Source organism: Microcaecilia unicolor, unplaced genomic scaffold (assembly GCF_901765095.1).
Source record: "Microcaecilia unicolor unplaced genomic scaffold, aMicUni1.1, whole genome shotgun sequence".
Classification (NCBI taxonomy): domain Eukaryota; kingdom Metazoa; phylum Chordata; class Amphibia; order Gymnophiona; family Siphonopidae; genus Microcaecilia; species Microcaecilia unicolor.
The window spans coordinates 296797-314038 of NW_021963786.1; the positions used below are offsets into that span (position 1 = coordinate 296797).

The window sequence follows — 17242 nt, forward strand, 5'->3', positions numbered from 1 at the left end:
ACGATTAGGAATCATTTCTAAGCTAGAGGTCACTATCACTACACAGTCATGCTGTATTTGCCTGCTCAATCAGTAGCTTGCAATTAGTTATAAATTCATGTAGCAGTGAATGAGTGGCAGCCGGCCATCATGCTTTCATTTCCCTATCACTCTCACGACTCAAGATAACTCACCTGTTTAGGTGGACTGGTAGAGCCAATAACCACAGGTGTGAACTGGTGTCTGCTGGAGGTGAAATGAACATAGCGGCGATCCTTTGCCACCGTTCCTCCAATGAAATTCAACTGTGGGAAATGAGGCAAGAAGAATTATTCAAGCATGCAGGAGAGACAAGCAGGAAGCATGAGGAGAGAGAGATGGACGGAGAAAAGACAGAGTAAGAATGAGAAGACAGGGGAAGAACTGAATGATAGACTTTATAATATGTTTCTAAGATTTTTGCTAAGGTTTCCGAGAACTAAATGGTAGACCTTTATAAAGTCTCCATCTGCTGGCAGGAGAGTATAAATTTATGCATCCAGACTGGTCTGGAGGATTGAAGAGGAGCTAATATTTTATAACGAGAAGCAGGTGCCTACTTTTCCTCATAAATTAGCACCTAAGTAAGCACTCTGTTATAACATCACCCTCTAGAAAATATTTCTCACTGATCCTAGAAGGCTTACAATCTAAGGGGCCTATGTGGTGCATAGTGTATTGTTGCTCTGTTATAGTGCAAGAAAACTGACTATGGAGTTCACTAATCTGCAATGCCTCAGAATAAATTTTTACCTGGATTATTTCATATTAACTAGGGATCAGAGGATCTGGGGTTGGTATGGGCTACTTCATATCAGTGGCGTAGCTACGGGTGGGCTTGGGTGTCCACAGGCCCACCCATTCTTGGCTCAGGCCCACCCAGTGGCAGAACTCCACATCAAAATCTCTCCTCCTCCCCGGCACCCCGGCATCTGTCTGCCCGCTGCTGAACCCCGTCCCTCACCGGTGTACCTTACAGGCGTCCCCAGCACCTGCAGTAATCCATTATTGCTGCCTGCGCTGGTCCCGCAGGCTTCCATCAGCTGGGTCCAACCCTTGCTGATGTAATTTCCTGCTTCCTGTCTGGTGGGATCTGGCTCATAGAACCCTGTGAGATCTGCTCAAGCAGCAATAATGGATCACTGCAGGCGCCGGGGTCACTTGTAAAGTACACCGGGGAAGGACGGGGTTCAGAGGCCACGGAGAAGAGATGTTGATGAGGTAGGTGGAAAAAAAACCTACATTTTTTTTAGATCTCCGGGGGGTGGAGGGTATGGTATGGTGTGGAAGGGCCCATCCAAAATACTAGGTCTGGCTACGCCACTGCTTCATATTAATCAAGGATAGGGGCGGGGGGGGGGGGGTCAATTTTTACCACGGTGCCAGGAGCATCAGCTTGAGCAGGGGCTCTTAACCAAGTTCTAATGTAATGTCCCCTACCTCAACACAAGCGGTGTCCTCGGGCTGCGCGGGGTCCCGTCGACACGCACACTTGACTGACACTGCCCTGAGCCATGTGTGTGTAGTTCTTCTATGGGTTTGTTCAGAGAGCGGTGGTTGCAGGCTCCTTAATTGCTTTGCTTCCATGCACCTGTTTCTGCTCTCTCTCTCTCTGCCTGGCTTCCAGGCTCCTTAATTGCTTTGCTTCCACCCACCTGGGTCTGCTCCCCCTCTGCCTGGCTTCCCTTGCTTCTCTCCTATTGGTCTTCCAGTTCCTCCTTCCCATGCTCTTGTTCTATGGCTGTGCTCCTTCTCCCTGCTGGTTCCTGCTGATGTCATGCCAGCACTTTATCAGCTGAGCTCTTCCTGGACTCCATGCTTCGGCTTTTACTTTGGTAGGTGTTACTTGCTCAGTAGTTTGCTTCTTATCTACTCGTCCCTCGTTGCTGACTTTGCCTGTACCTGGATTACTCTTCTGCCTGCCGCCTGCCTACTGACTTTGCCTGTACCTGGATTACTCTGATGCCTGCCGCCTGCCTACTGACTTTCGCCTGTACCTGGATTACTCTCTTGCCTGCCTACTGACTGCCGCTTATACCTGGATTACTCTCTTGACCTGCTGCCTGCCTGGCTGATACATTCATCACCCCGCTTCCAGCTCCATCCCGTAAGTCCTGCAGGCCGCCCGCACCTAGGGGCTCAACCTCTGGGGAATGGCGGTCAGCGCAGGTGAAACTCGGAGCTGTCCAGCCACCAAGCAGAACCTGGTCCGAGTACCGGGCTCAGCAGCGCTCTACTTGGTAAAAGAACTCACAAGTCTGACACCTAACCAGTCAGATTTTCAGGATACCGACATTGAACTGCATGAGAGAGATTTGCATACAATGAAGGAAGTGCATGCAAACCTCTCTCATGCATATTCAATCTGCCTGGCTGGGTATAGTGAAGTTTGTGTATTGAATTATTACTGGTTGCTAATACTAATTGTATTGTACTTTTTGCAAATGTTTATTGTTAGCCACATTGAACTCAAACTTGTTTGGGATAATGCGGGATATAAATGTCATAATGTAAGTAAATAAATAAAATAATGCAGCTTTGCAACATTTAACACTTACTTCAGCGTGCATTTTATTATTATTTAATTATTGTTATTTATTTAGTTAAGTAGAGGAGCATTTTCGATATGAGAACTAAGTCCGACTTTGGACATTTTGCTCAAATCATTCAGAATCAGAATAGCCATTGTCGAAACAGTAAAAAAAAGTTTGAAATGGCCACTTGCTAGATGTTTTTGTGCTCTGTGTGTTTATCTTTTTGGTCCACTTTCGGGAAAAAAAACCATCCACATGAAAAACGCACAAAATCAAGCCATTGGGATGTAGGAGGAGCCAGTATTCTTAGTAGACTGGCCACAGAGACATCCCAGTAGAGCAGCGGGACACCCTAGGACAAGATCTCTCTTATCTATCCTCTTCTCCTAACCACTGCTCACTTACCCTGTCCTTTTATCCTCACCTCTTTATTCCCTTACCCTTAGTTGTTCTGTCTGCCTGTCTTATCTAGATTGTCAGCTCTTTGAGCTGGGACTGTCTTTTTTGTGTATGGTGTACAGCGCTGCGTATGCCTTGTAGCGCTATAGAAATGATAAGTATTAGTAGTAGAAGCCTTCCCTTGCAGATCAGCATCGCGGGCCACGCAGGCTTCTGTTTCTGTAAGTCTGACGTCCTGCACATACGTGCAGGACGTCAGACTCACAGAAACAGAAGCCTGCGTGGCCGCGTTGCAGATCTGCAAGGGCAGGCTTCTACGTGGAATGTTGCTAGTGGAATAGCAACATCAACATTCCATGTAGAATCTCAAATAGTAGCACCAGAATGTCAATAGTAGCAACATTCCATCTAGAATCTCCAATAGGCAATAGTCGCCTGGAATAGACTACCCGAGCCTCTACGTCTAGCCCTGTCTTTGGCCGTTTTCAAGTCCAAACTCAAAACCCACCTCTTTACCACTGCTTTTGACTCCTAACTTACTTGCCCTGTCCTTTATCCTCACTTCTCTATTCCTTTACCCTTAATTGTTCTGTCTGTTTACCTGTCTTATCTAGATTGTCAGCTCTTTGAGCAGGGACTGTCTTTTTTGTGTATGGTGTACAGCGCTGCATACGCCTTGTAGCACTATAGAAATGATAAGTAGTAGTAGTAGGATAGTACATTGAAGCACTGATCTAAAATCTTCAGGTGAAATCCTAGGCTTTTACCAATGAACATATCTGTGATGTAAAAGTTAATCGTGTATCGATAATCACACCAAGGCTTTGAACTTTGATCTACTATCTTTATTTCCTGATCTTGTATTTTAATCTGAGCAGGCACTTCAAGTAAAGGGGGATCACATACTACCATCACTTCTGTTTTTCCAATATTAATCACCACTTTATTTTGTTTTAGCCACATCATGATGTTATTAATACAGAGCTCCTTTTACAAGGTGGTGCTACCAATTAGCTTGCGTGAATTTGAAGAAGCCCATGGGAATTGAATGGGCTTCTTCACATTCAGCGCATGTTAATCGGTAGCACCACTTTGTAAAAGGGAACATCAGCAATGGAAATTAGCAAGGACTCAGTACTATGTCCATTTCAAAAACCATATTGGAAAGGATCTAATACATTAGCCCTTTCCAAAAAAAAAAATCACATAATTGAAACAATACCACTTTCTCAATTATTTTAGCATAGCAGGTAACACTGACACTGGTCAATAATTAGCAACTCTAGTATTCAGCATGTTCTTTTTTTAGCAAAGGTTGAACAGAGTTAGGTAACAACCTCGATCCTAACAAAGGACTTACTTGACAAAGTATCACAGTTGAACACAAATCTTCAGAAGCCATAGAGGGATTAAGGGATTGTGATAACTTCCAAATCTCCTTCTCCCCGACCTTGTCAAATGAGTCCCAAACCAAATCAAAAGTAACACTTTGTTCATCTTTATCACATTCAAACTTATCAGCAATTTTCTTTGCAAAAGAAGGAACTAAACTCTTCTGGTGAGAAAAAGCCCAGGCTAGACACCTGTTGCTTGTCTTGAGTCAAATATTGTACCAATACTAAACAAGGTCTTAGGTCTATTTATCATTTTCCTTATCATTCTCTGACAGTATTCATTCCTCACAGTGGACAAAACTAGTCTAAATTCTTCCAGTTTTAATTTATAAGATTCTGTATTTTCACCATCACTCTTTTCCTTCCATTTATGTTCCTCCTTTCTAAGTTCTTTCCTCAATTGACGTAAAGCAGAACTGAACCAAGAACAAGGACTGGTATAGGGTTAAAAGGAACATCTTGTGCAGGTTTATCTAGAACAGATCTAAGTGAACTATTCCAAAAAGTCATAGTCAGAACAAGGAGTGCTTACCTCCAAACTTTCTCCACCCTTCAATGCCCAAATTCTGCCCTAAGCATTGCCCAATGTCATGTAACATAGTTGGTTTGCTACCTCCATCACACAGCACCTTTGGCACAGGGCTCCCAGTGAAAAGCACTGGTGCCCCAGTGACTTCACCAAGTGCATGGCTAGATGAAGAACAGTCCTGGGAGTTGACAACATGGAGAGACAGTTTAGCAGCTGAAAATATGACACTCGGCATCGCACAGAGGTTCTTCTCTGGTGCAGGGCTCACAGTGAAAACCACTGGCACCTCAATGATGTCACCAGGAGCGTGGTTAAATAGTGAATAGTCCTGGAAATTTGCAGAGAATGATACCAAACAGAGGCTGCACAGTGTGGAGGATAATGAAGAACCTTGCAACACCTATCCTCAATGTGTACCAAGCCAATTACATTACATTGTACTGCACTTGTATCCTGCTAATACTGTGATTAATTCAAAGCAGGTCACAGGAAAATAACAAATGAACCATGTCTTCAGAGGATACAAATCAGACATTTAAGCATTAAAAACTAATGAATTGGAAGCTCAAGATGATGCATTAAAAATATTTCTGAAATAGAAAAGCCTTTAATAATGTTCTAAAAAGTAAATAATTTCTCTTCATTCGAAGTTCTAACAGTAATAAATTCCAGAAAGATACTGCCTTGTAAGAAATAGAAGTTGGCAACAGACTCTTTAAACCTAACATCACGTACTGACAGAAAACGTAACAGACATTCCAGCTTATTTTCGAAGGAGATCGCCGGCCATCTTCCGACACAAATCAGGAGATGGCCGGCCATCTCCTGAAGCTGGCAAAATCGGTATAATCGAAAGCCGATTTTGGGAGACCCCAACTGCTTTCCATCGCCAGGACGACCAAAGTTCCCGGGGGCGTGTCGGAAGGGTAGCGAAAGCGGGACAGGGGCGTGCTTAAGAGATGGACGCCCTCGACCGATAATGGAAAAAAGAAGGGCGTCCCTGGCAAGAATTTGGTCCACTTTATTGGTCCCTTTTTTTCAGGTCCAAGTCCAAAAAAGTGCCCGAACTGACCAGATGACCACCGGAGGGAATCGGGGATCACCTCCCCTGACTCCCCAAGTGGTCACTAACCCCCTCCCACCCTCAAAAAAACAACTTTAAAAGCTTTTTTTGCCAGCCTCTATGCCAGCCTCAAATGTCATACTCAGGTCCATCGCAGCAGTATATGGGTCCCTGGAGCAGTTTTAGTGGGTGCAGTGGATTTCAGGCAGGCGGACCCAGGCCCATCCCCCCCTACCTGTTACACTTGTGGTGGAAAATGGGAACCCTTCAAAACCCACCCAAAACCCACTGTGCCCACATGTAGGTGCCCCCCTTCACCTCTTAGGGCTATGGTAGTGGTGTATAGTTGTGGGGAGTGGGTTTTGGGGGGCTCAGCACCCAAGGTAAGGGAGCTATGCACCTGGGAGATATTTTTATTTTAATTTTTAGAAGTGCCCCCTTGGGTGCCGGGTTGGTGTCCTGGCATGTGAGGGGAACCAGTGCACTACAAATGCTGGTTCCTCCCACGACAACATGCCTTGGATTTGGCCGGGTTTGAGATGGCCGGCCTCGGTTTCCATTACGGGCGAAAACCGATGCCGGCCATCTCAAACTCGGCCATCTCTGATATTTGGCCGGCCCCAACAGTATTATCGAAACGAAAGATGGCCAGCCATCTCGTTCGATAATACGGTCAGCCCCACCCCTTCGCGGCGCCATCCTCTGAGATGGGCGTCCCCGGTCGAAAATGCCCCTCATTGTCTCTTTAAATAGTCAGACTTATAACTACAGTAGTAGAAATACTGACCATTTTCACAAGACAGTATGGGGCTTCACCGTGCAATATCCTGAAAATTAAAGTCCCTAATTTATTTTTTATTTTTATTATTTTACAATATATTTTCAGGCATAACATCCTGACAGAAAGTGAAATATTCCATAATATAAAAGGAAAAACTAACGTATTATATTCATAATATTTCAAAATTCACTCAAGTCCGACAACAAGGGGATCCAAAACTTAAACCAGAGGAATCTACAAAGAAATCATTAATACAAAAAAGAAAAAGGCTATCCGCGCAGGACTAGATGATTAATTAAATTACTCCCGTTGTTGTCTTAGAAGCGATTAGTTTGGAGAGTTGAAGTGGATCGGTAAAGGTATATTTTACATTATCAAGCTTAATAATACACTTGCAGGGGTACCTCAAAAAAAAGGCCCCCCCTGCTTGAATAACAGCAGTTTTCATCATGAGAAATCGTTTCCTTTTCTGCTGAGTTTCTCTGGAGAAGTCAGGAAACAGTGAAATTCGAAAACCAAGGAATGGCTTCTCCCTATGCCGGAAAAACATTTGGTAGAGCCATTGCTTGTCAGGAAATAGGGCCACTGTGGCAACCAAAGTTGCTGGCGTGGCCTGTTGGGTATCTGAGGTCTCCAGAAAAGCAGAAATATTTGATATTTGTTGCACATTTTGATTCAATACTTTTTGTGGAAGATAAAAGACCTTTGAAAATGGAGGTAAGTTGGCTTCAGGTATATTTAAATTCTCTATCAAGTATCTCTTCAGCATATCACCAGGCTTAACCATTGGTACACTAGGAAAATTAATAAAACGTAAATTCAAATTCCTGGCATAGTTCTCTAAATTTTCCGATTTAATTTTTAAATTGGTTAAATCCTTCATAAGCAAAAATTGAGTGTCCTCTAATTTTTTTACAGATTGTTCGATTTTCTCCATTCTAAGAGTCAGCTTTTCAAGCTCTACCTTCTGTTTTTCAGTCTTTTCCTCCAAGTCATTAATTTTTAGGGATTGTTTAGTTGAAATTGCTAGAAACATCTGTCCCAAACGAGACATAAGATCCCATAATGAATCCATAGTTACCGTCTCGGGTTTGGTAATGAGGTCCAAAGAAAATGTAAATTCTTGTTCAATCTTCCCCGATCCAGTCGCTTGTAAATCCCCTGCCGTTTCTGGTTGGCGAGTTTCTCCTGGGGACAACAACTTCCCCTCCTCCGCTATCTGAAGCTGACTCTGGGTTTCCTTCGCCGAAGCTACTTCACCACTCAGCGAACCAGGAAGCGGGGAACTCGCTGCCATTGACTGTGGGGGTGGGAGTCTCTGTTCGGGGCTGAGAGTTGTTTCCAGCTCAAGGGACGCCGATATTTCCTCCAATTCGCCAGTGTCTCGCCTCAGAACAGCCCCGGATTCCACACCAGTCCTCCGCTGCATGTACCGATCCAACGGTCCAGGTATTTGGGAGGAGGTCTGGGAAACTCGGGCAGCAGCTCTTCCTCTACGCTTAGGCATCTTAGAATAGCGTTACAGCAGCAGCAAGGTGCGTTAGCGTGCGGCCATCTTGGATCCTAAAGTCCCTAATTTAAACTGCACCCGCAGCTCCACCGGCAGCTAGTGTAGGTCATACAAATAAGAATTTATATGATCAGATTGACTAAGAGAATACATTTGTCCTTCTCTATAAAAACTTCTTGCTGTTGCAATGCTGCCAAAAAAGTTGGAAACTATCATAGTACATTACATTCAGATTCTTAAAGTCCGCAATGACTTACACAGTTCTCTACGACTGGAACGATCCAGGAATTACATGAACATTAGCTGATAATCAATTCCTACATAACTACTAGATTGAAACAATTTAAAAAGATATATGAGTAAGCTATTATCAGTTATTAGGCAACAAATATTTTTGAAACAAAAATGTCTCCACTGCTCTTCTAAATAGCACATACATTTTCCACCAAATGTGGAAAAGAAGATGTTAGTAATCGCTGGTATCTGGCCTCATTAGCGGTTGGAAAGCATGGTATCATCTGATTTTAAAGAGAATGTGGTTTCCCCAATCCTGAGTTCTGTCAATCGCAGCTGAGATGATGGTCAAGGAACACCCTCAAGCCATATCCTGTGAACTGGGAATTTTTTTGATCCCATATGGCAGTGTTTCTATTAAACATCAGTCTGTGATCTCCTGTGACCAATGAGAAATTGCAGGTCCTAAAACACATATAGCCGATCCCTATTTTCCAATATTGCTGATACTGAAGCTTATAAACCTTGGTTTCAGGTCCTTTTAGGATAAAGTTAATGTGGTAGCCTTGTAGGTCCACTTTCTTTGCTCCAAGGACCAGGAATCTTCCTCTTCTTTTTCCATGGTCAAGAGATTACACTTCTGGCAAACCATTTCCTAAACAAACCCCACCTTTCCGCTTTCTCACCTCAGTTTCAGCCCCCACCTTCCGTGTTCTACCCCTCCTCCTCTACATACTCTGCAGTAAAGATTCTGCATGTCTCCTAAGTTTGCAGCTGAGACAACAGAGTGAAGAGATTTGCCCAAGTTACCCAGAGAGTCCGTGAAATTTGAACCCTGGCTTCCTTAGGACTAACCGCTCCTCCATTCCACTAATGCTTACTCCAAGGGATACTAGAAATGAATGACATAGCTTTGCAATGGATTTCTAGGAATCCTAACATTTCTTATAAGTGAATCACAGAGCTTTACATTGTATTTCCAGTGGCTTCCTCTAATTGTATTACAGACACAATGTTTTTTTTTTTTTAGTGGGGGGATTAAGATGAATTATCTCAACTCTAAATTGATGACCTAGTATACTGGCCCCCAACAGCTTATGAAGCTACACTTTCTCAATCAGGTCTATTGAAGATCATGGAACTTTAACACAGCCAGAGCGTGACAGAGAGAGGTCAGTGAGGTCTTACCAAAATCTCCCGACCGTGAGAAACCTTCAGTAAGACTGGCAGTCGGTCAGTGCCGATGACGTCATGCCTTCCATGCAAGAAGAAAAGAAAAGAGAGTATTAATTATTTCCACAATATTTAGAATTTCAAAAGTATCAAAACCTGGCATGTGGCCTACCTCTCTGTCACTACCTCCTGACTGACATGAGTTCTGATTTAAAGGCAGATAATCAAACTACTCAGGCAGTTTTGATCTACAGGGTCTTTTGCTATAATGAAAGCAAAAATGTGTACAGGGTGGGCAATAATCAAAAAGTCCATTTAAGCAGGTAAAACTGGTCTCATTATTGCCCTTTGGAAGCTTCAGGGTACTCTGGGAAGAACTGGCTGCCAGCGCATGTCTGAACTATTAATTTCTACTCCTTCCAGATCTCTTTTACATTATAAATAAAAGAAGGAAACCTCAGGGGAATACATGTAACAAAGACAGAAAACATTCAATGTCCTCACTGTATCTGTCCCAGCTAAGACAATTCTATAGCTGTGGGCGTGAACTTACGCATGCCATGCGCCCAAAAGGGGCGAGATAACTGGCACGTAACTGCATGAGGGGCAAGGACGGGGCTCCCACTTCCATGTGTAATTTACAGTGCGTGACATGTAGCACTTAGATATGCCCAGTTATGCAGGCCTATCTCTACGTGCACAAATGCAGGATTATGCTTCTATGCTGCCATTACAGAAGTGGCCCTCAGCACTTATGATCGTGGCACCTAACACATGGTGCCCAGTTACAGAACTGCCCCCCAGACTTTATTCTGCGCAGTTTCTTTGTTCACTCTACTGTTATTTACAATACTTTGGTATGCACTTTGAACTATTTGGAAAGCTGTATTTAACCCATGTAAACAAATAGAGAAATAAAATTGGGATATTGAGGGCACGAAACATCGTAGGGTCCAATGCCTCAGCCAGCTTCTTGAATCCAAACATAAAAACCTAGGACTCTAGATATCACGCTCACAGATGCCCAGATCTAGAGGCCAGAAATGGGAATCTGGTTGGAATAAGAACAGACCATAACCAATGACTCAGAGGTGCTGGTGTTAAAAAGGAGGCAATGGCAAAATGGTAGAACTTTTGGTCTACAAGAAAATGTTTCCCTACCAAAGAGAAAGCATCTGAAGAAATCAGCCTAAAAATCTGACCAAACTTAATATGAATTCAGATGCAATGATAGCCGCAATCAGATTACATACACTTCTGCTGATATATAGTAAGTAATTAAACATTTCAGACGTGAAAGAGATGCCAGTCTTAGTGGTGTGCCACGTTAGGAGCTATCACTGTACCTGTATGTGAGCTGTAGGATCTGATGCTGCCCTGGGTTCAGGTTGCCCGATTTTGGAGAAATAGTGAACAGTTTACTGTCCTGGATTCTGAGATGTTGAAATTCATTGGGGTCATACTCTCCACTCTCTGCCCAGCACTCCATTTCGATCTGCTGGTCAACGGGGAAAAGAAAGGTCCTAGGAAGGCAGTAAGAAACCCTGGCTGAAACACACTTGTACTAAATCATAAAAAGGCCTAGTCACTAAGAAGCATTAGGTGTTTAAGATGGTTCTTCAAGTGCAGGAATCCTGTGCAGTAGGAATGGATCCTCAGAAGCTTAGCCGAAATTGGGTGGCGGAGCAGGTGGGGGAAGAGAGGTTGGTGGCTGGGAGGCGAGGATAGTGGAGGGCAGACTTATACGGTCCATGCCAGAGCTGGTGATGGGAGGCGGGACTGGTGGTTGGGAGGCGGGAAATACTGCTGGGCAGACTTGTACGGTCTGTGCCCTGAAAAAGGCAGGTAAAAATCAAGGTAAGGTATACACATATGAGTTTATCTTGTTGGGCAGACTGGATGGACCATGCAGGTCTTTTTCTGCCGTCATCTACTATGTTACTATGTTACTATGTTACTATGTAGGTGTTTAAGATGGTTCTTCAAGTGCATTAAGTAGGTAACACACATTAAAATATCCTTAAGATGTAGGAAATACAGTTACTATGTGCTAAACCTAGATTAAATGTTAACGTCAGGAAGGGGGAAGGAAAGAGTGGAGAAAGGGCGGAAAGGCATGCACAGATATTAACGTGTGTTACCTGCAAGACAGGCTCCTAGCAAAGAGGTGCACTTAACTGCTTTCTATGGTAACAGCCCCTGACTTAACATGTGATAACTGTACATTAATGTTGCAGCTGCCTCCCCACATGCCAACACTCCCCTTCACTCAAAAACATTACCATGGAAGGTTTGCCATTAACACATGTCAAATTTTGTCATTAATCTGCATTAATTACTTTGCAAAGAGGCCCAAAGTAATGCAAAATAAAGAACCCATAAAAGGATGGCACTGAACATAAAACAATACTAGAATAAGTCCTGCATGTACTGCTGCTGATTTAGTGCCCACAGAATCATTAAACTAATGGAGCGACAGGACACCCATTCATACCAAATGGCTATTCGTTCTCCTACTGATGCCATTTGTTGACTGGATTACTTTCTCTGGTTGCCATTAGACTTCTGTAGAACTGTATATGAAGTCTGGTGACCACATAGCTAATTACTAACCAAGTCTCTTTACCAAACCAGCTTTTATGTTATCTATTAAACACTGATTTCCCCCACATTGTACAAAATAGTGCAGAATAGCACACTGCAGAAAGAGCTCTCAGGAAATTTCTGGTTAGAGACCCAATCACAATAAGAACATAAGATCAGCTATACTGGGCCAGACCAATGGTCCATCTAGCCCAGTTTCCTGTTTCCAACAGTGGCCAAGCCAGGTCACAAGTACCTGGCAGAAACCCAAATCATGACAACATTTCATGCTACCAATCCCAGGGCAGGCAGTGGCTTCCTCATGACTGTCTCAATAGCAGACTATGGACTTTTCTTCCAGGAACTTGTCCAAACCTTTTATAAACCCAGATATGCTAACTGCTGTTACTAAATTCTCTGGCAAAAAGTTCCAGAGCTTAACTATTCGTTGAGTGGAAAAGTATTTCCTCCAATTTGTGTTAAAAGTATTTCCATATAACTTCCTTGAGTGTCCCCTAGTCTTTGTACTTTTGTAACAAGTAAAAAAAAAATCAATTTTCTTCTCGCTCTACACCACTCAGGATTTCGTAAACCTTAATCATATGTCCACTCAACTGTCTCCTTTTCCAAGTTGAAGAGCCCTAACCTCTACAGACTTTACTCATATGAGTGGCATTCCATCCTCTTTATCATTTTCGTCGCTCTTCTTTGAAACTTTTCTAATTCCACTATATCTTTTTTGAGATACACCAACCAGAACTGAACGCAATAGTCAAGGTGAGGTCACACCATAGAGCGATACAGAGGCATTATAGTATTTTCGGTCTTATTCACCATCCCTTTCCTAATAATTCCTAGCATCCTGGTTGCTTTTTTGGCCGCCACCACACACTGAGCAGAAGATTTCAGCTATCTACAATGAAACTTAAAACTCTTTCTTGGTTGATGGCCCCCAAGGTGGATCCTAGTATCAGATAACTGTGATTTGGATTATTCTTTCCAACGTGCATCACCTTGCATTTTTCCACATTAAATTTCATCTGCCATTTGGACACCCAGTCTTCCAATTTCCTAAGGTCTTCCTAAAATATTTCACAGTCCGCACATATTTTAAACAACCTTGAATAGTTTTGTGTCATCTTCAAATTTAATCACCTCACTCGTCATTCCGATTTCCGTATCATTTATAAATGTGTTAAATAGCACCGATCCCAGTACAGATCCCAGCAGCAGATGGAAGCTAACGGATGAACTAGGGCTCAAGCACTGCGATCACACAGCTGAGTGAAAAAAAAAAAGGAACGTGAATAGAGATTGGGGGCTTCTAGCTGGCAACTAAATAAAAGGTTGGCCAAGAACACTGGCAGTGCAAAGGATACAGAACACGCACACCGGGACAGAAGATCATGAAAGGATTCTGGTGAGAATCACCACTGCAAAGAAAAGACCAACAGAAGTTGAGACAAGGACTCAGTGTCCGTGCGAAATTCACTTGAATGCAATAGAAAACAAAAAATAGGACAGTTACTAGGTTCAAAATGGAGTGACCCAGCAATCTGAAATAAGAAACACCGAACCAGAACCCAAAGAGTAAAATCTTGAGAGAGAACGGTAAAGCAGGCAGCTAACAACACTCGCCTCTGCAGCAGACAAGGACTATTCAGGAAGAGGAGATGGAAGCGGAATCTCCATAACACACACGAAAGCAAGAGTGTGGAAATGACAGACAACCCACTTTGAAGTGAAAAGTAGAGAGAATAGAAAAAGGATCCTTACACAAGGGATAAGAGCACAAGGTTATCTCGGTGGCTGGAACCCAGGCGGCAAGCGCAACAAGAGCGGTCACTCTCCTGGCACTGAGATAAACACCAATGCTGAGGCGGGGGAGGGGGTATTCCTTAGGATTTAACCCCCCCCCCCCCAAAAAAAAAAAGAGGGACTGCAAAGAAGCAACCTGGGGGTTGAAAACACCTCCCAGGAGATGCAATGCAATAGAAATGCACCCCAAATGGACCTCTGAGCATCGTACGTGAGCAAGCTCTTCAATAGCCAACCAACCAGAAAGGAAAATACATTGTCTTACAGGTAGACACATAGTGAAAAGGAAGAGGTAAGATCCTGGAACTGCAGGTCTGCAATGAGCTTGCCGCACTGAGAGCAGAAGAAAGATGCTCTTAATGGTAATTTAGCAGCCGGGGCCTTGACCCGAAAAAAAGCAGCTCCCCTTCAACTGATTGGGCCTCCGTGATGGCGCTGGTCCAGCAGTCCAAATCTCCAGAGATAGTGACAAGCACATTCCTTGCCATGGATGGAGAGATATTCAGGGTAAGGTACAGGCCACGAACGAGAACAAAAGTGCTGGAGTTGAGCCCAGTGAGACGCAGAAGAAATGGTGTACCCACTCCACCACAACCGGAGGGAGTGCTGCCCAAGTTGTTGACAAAAATCTCTGAGATAAAGAGGGAGGTATGTCTTTGAAAAGGTAGCACAGGTATCCATTTTCCCATTATAGAACTGTCAATGGAAAAAAAAAGTCAGGTAGCCATAAGGGTGAGCGTAGCCTCTCACTGATAGCTGAGACCATGATAAGGCACAGGACAAATGTCACTCGACCCAAATAAAAATACACTTGGTAGTGTCCGGCCAACTCACAAAATGGATGATCGATTTCAGCAAGGGAGAGAGGTTGGTAACCTAGGGTGACACATACCAGGCCACAGAAGAATACACTCATGGAGAACCGATATGGCTAAGGACTGAAGAACAGCCATCGAAATGAAGCTAAGGTGGCAGCGCGGTCAACTGGGGGGGCATATAGCCAAGTTGCTATAACCTCTAGCTCGCATATCCAATCGCCATGGAGCGAGGCTGACAAATCTAGGTAAGCCACAAAGAGGTACAAAGAAGCTCTATCCTTGGGGAGGAGAAGTAGTGACAGAAGGGACCTCCCAATCCTCTCAGAAACATCAGGGAGAGGTGAAGGAGGAGGTAGATTCCCCAGAAGGAGATTCAAAGTCCCAGGAGGTCAAATTGAGCTGTGGGTCAAACCTCCACATGGATAAGGGGGTAGGATGGCAGCTGCAATAACCTCTGCAGAAGGCAAGGTGCCACAGATGGATGGAGGTGAGAAGGTCAGATGGCATGCCTCAGGACGTCTGCTCAGAAGAACATCAGAGATCTTGTACTGATGTACCTGCGCATGTCATCGGTGTCAGGCAGGATCTGTCCTAGGGGGACTGAGACCAAAGATGCATCGGCCGAGATCACAGCTCTAATAGGGACGTCGAGGTAGTATTCCAGTCCCAAAGACGACTGTTGGTGCCGCAGGTTGCACCCAGTGGACTGACTCAAGAGGCATGGTGGACGCAAGCACCCACAACGTCGATGCCGTTAACAGGAACAAACGAAAAAATCCCAGTGTGCTGACGCAAACGCCAAGACCGTCGATCAACAAGGCAATTGATGCCGGTGCAGCATGAAATGGCACAGCAGGTCTCATCTGAGCCATGTGGACTGACTGAAGAGGCATGGCAGGCACAAGCACACGTGACATCGATGCCCTTGTCGAGAACAAACGACAAAATCCCAGAGCATCGACACAGATGCCGTGACTGTCAATCGATGTGGCAATCGATGCCGGTACCGCATGCAAGAGCAGCACCACAGGTCTCATACGAGGCACAAGAACTAACTGAAGAGGCATGGCGGGTGCAAGCACCCACGGCATTGATGCCTTTGATAGGAATGAAAAACAAGCCCCAGAATGTCTATGCAGACACTGAGGCAAGCTGCAATAGCAGTAGGGCTACAGGCTGAGGGAAAAACCATTGAAAGGAGAAGCATGGCAGATGCAAGCACCCTGAATGCCCATGCACTCTGCAAAATCATATGCGCCCTGTAGGTAAAGCCCCGACAGGGCTAAGTGGAAAAGCATTGCTGATGCAAGCACCCTGGATGTCAATGTACTCCAAAGGACTTCGGACCCTCAGCTGCTTCTGCTTAGATGTTGTGTCATCGACAAGGTATCGAGATCTGATACAGTGCCTGGGAGACACTGATGCTTGATGCCTGAAGAGCTGGTATAGATGATGATCCTTGATGCCGAGGCATGAAAAACGACGTTGAAGCTATGTTTGATACCGACGACATCACTGCATTTTGGCACCAATCAGTCAGCACCAGCATATGAAACAAGTGGTTGGCTCCAGGGACCCCAATAGTGTTCACCGGCGACGTCAACACCAACATCACAAACACGATGTTGACATCGATGTTGAGCCGCTTTGACGTACTGGGTTCTGGTTAGAAGGCAAAAAGCCACACTGAAAGCAATTAGAAGAGGAGGTAAAAAGCTTGATGGTGTCCCGTAAAACAAGAGAAAAAATAGAAGGAAAGCGAAAACGTGAAGAAAATAACCCTAACGAAGAAACAATTAAAAAAGGCACAAAAGAACTCAGGAGAGAACCGGACCGGTAGCTGTGAGGAGAGTAGAAAAAACACGTCCTCACCATGGAAAAAAGTAACTGATGTATTGCTCGTTGGACCCAACAGAGGCGGAAGAAATTCCTGGATATGAAGCAGGAATCTGTTAGCATAGGGGCTGTTTTCCAATTACGTTTCCCTTGTAAATGTATTTTGATATTCAAGGAGAAGAAATATATTTTTTTTGAACCTGAACAATTGAGATCATTCCTTGATATGAAAAGAGACTAGACCTTAATTCAAATAAGAGTCCCGTAAATGTATTAAATGGAACCACTGCTTGATTTTTGTTATATATTATTTCTTAATATACCAACTTCCTTTGGTTATGACCATCTTGAATCCACTTTTCTAGAGGACTATAAACCCAATTTGGAAAAGATTCTTTATGTAGCATATTTCCTTAATTCTATGTATCTAAAATGGGTGTATCTTTTCAAAGAATGTATCTTTGTATTCTTTAAAATGATAAAGAATTTAAAAAAAGAAAAAAGTAACTGATGTTCTTGCATTTGCGCGGCAGGCGGGAAGGTACTCGCGCA

The 17242-nt window shown here is 43.9% G+C and overlaps 1 protein-coding gene across 1 annotated transcript in view; it reads right to left on the minus strand.

Moving 5' to 3' along the window:
• LOC115459632 (cilia- and flagella-associated protein 65-like) overlaps positions 1-17242 on the minus strand; it is a 221962-nt gene that overhangs the window by 98721 nt on the left and 105999 nt on the right. Inside the window, exons 20-22 of the mRNA XM_030189437.1 lie at positions 10982-11158; positions 9651-9717; positions 174-284 (exon numbers count right to left, since the gene is read on the minus strand). Coding sequence (XP_030045297.1) covers positions 174-284; positions 9651-9717; positions 10982-11158 — 355 coding nt within the window. The remainder of the gene's footprint in view (positions 1-173; positions 285-9650; positions 9718-10981; positions 11159-17242) is intronic.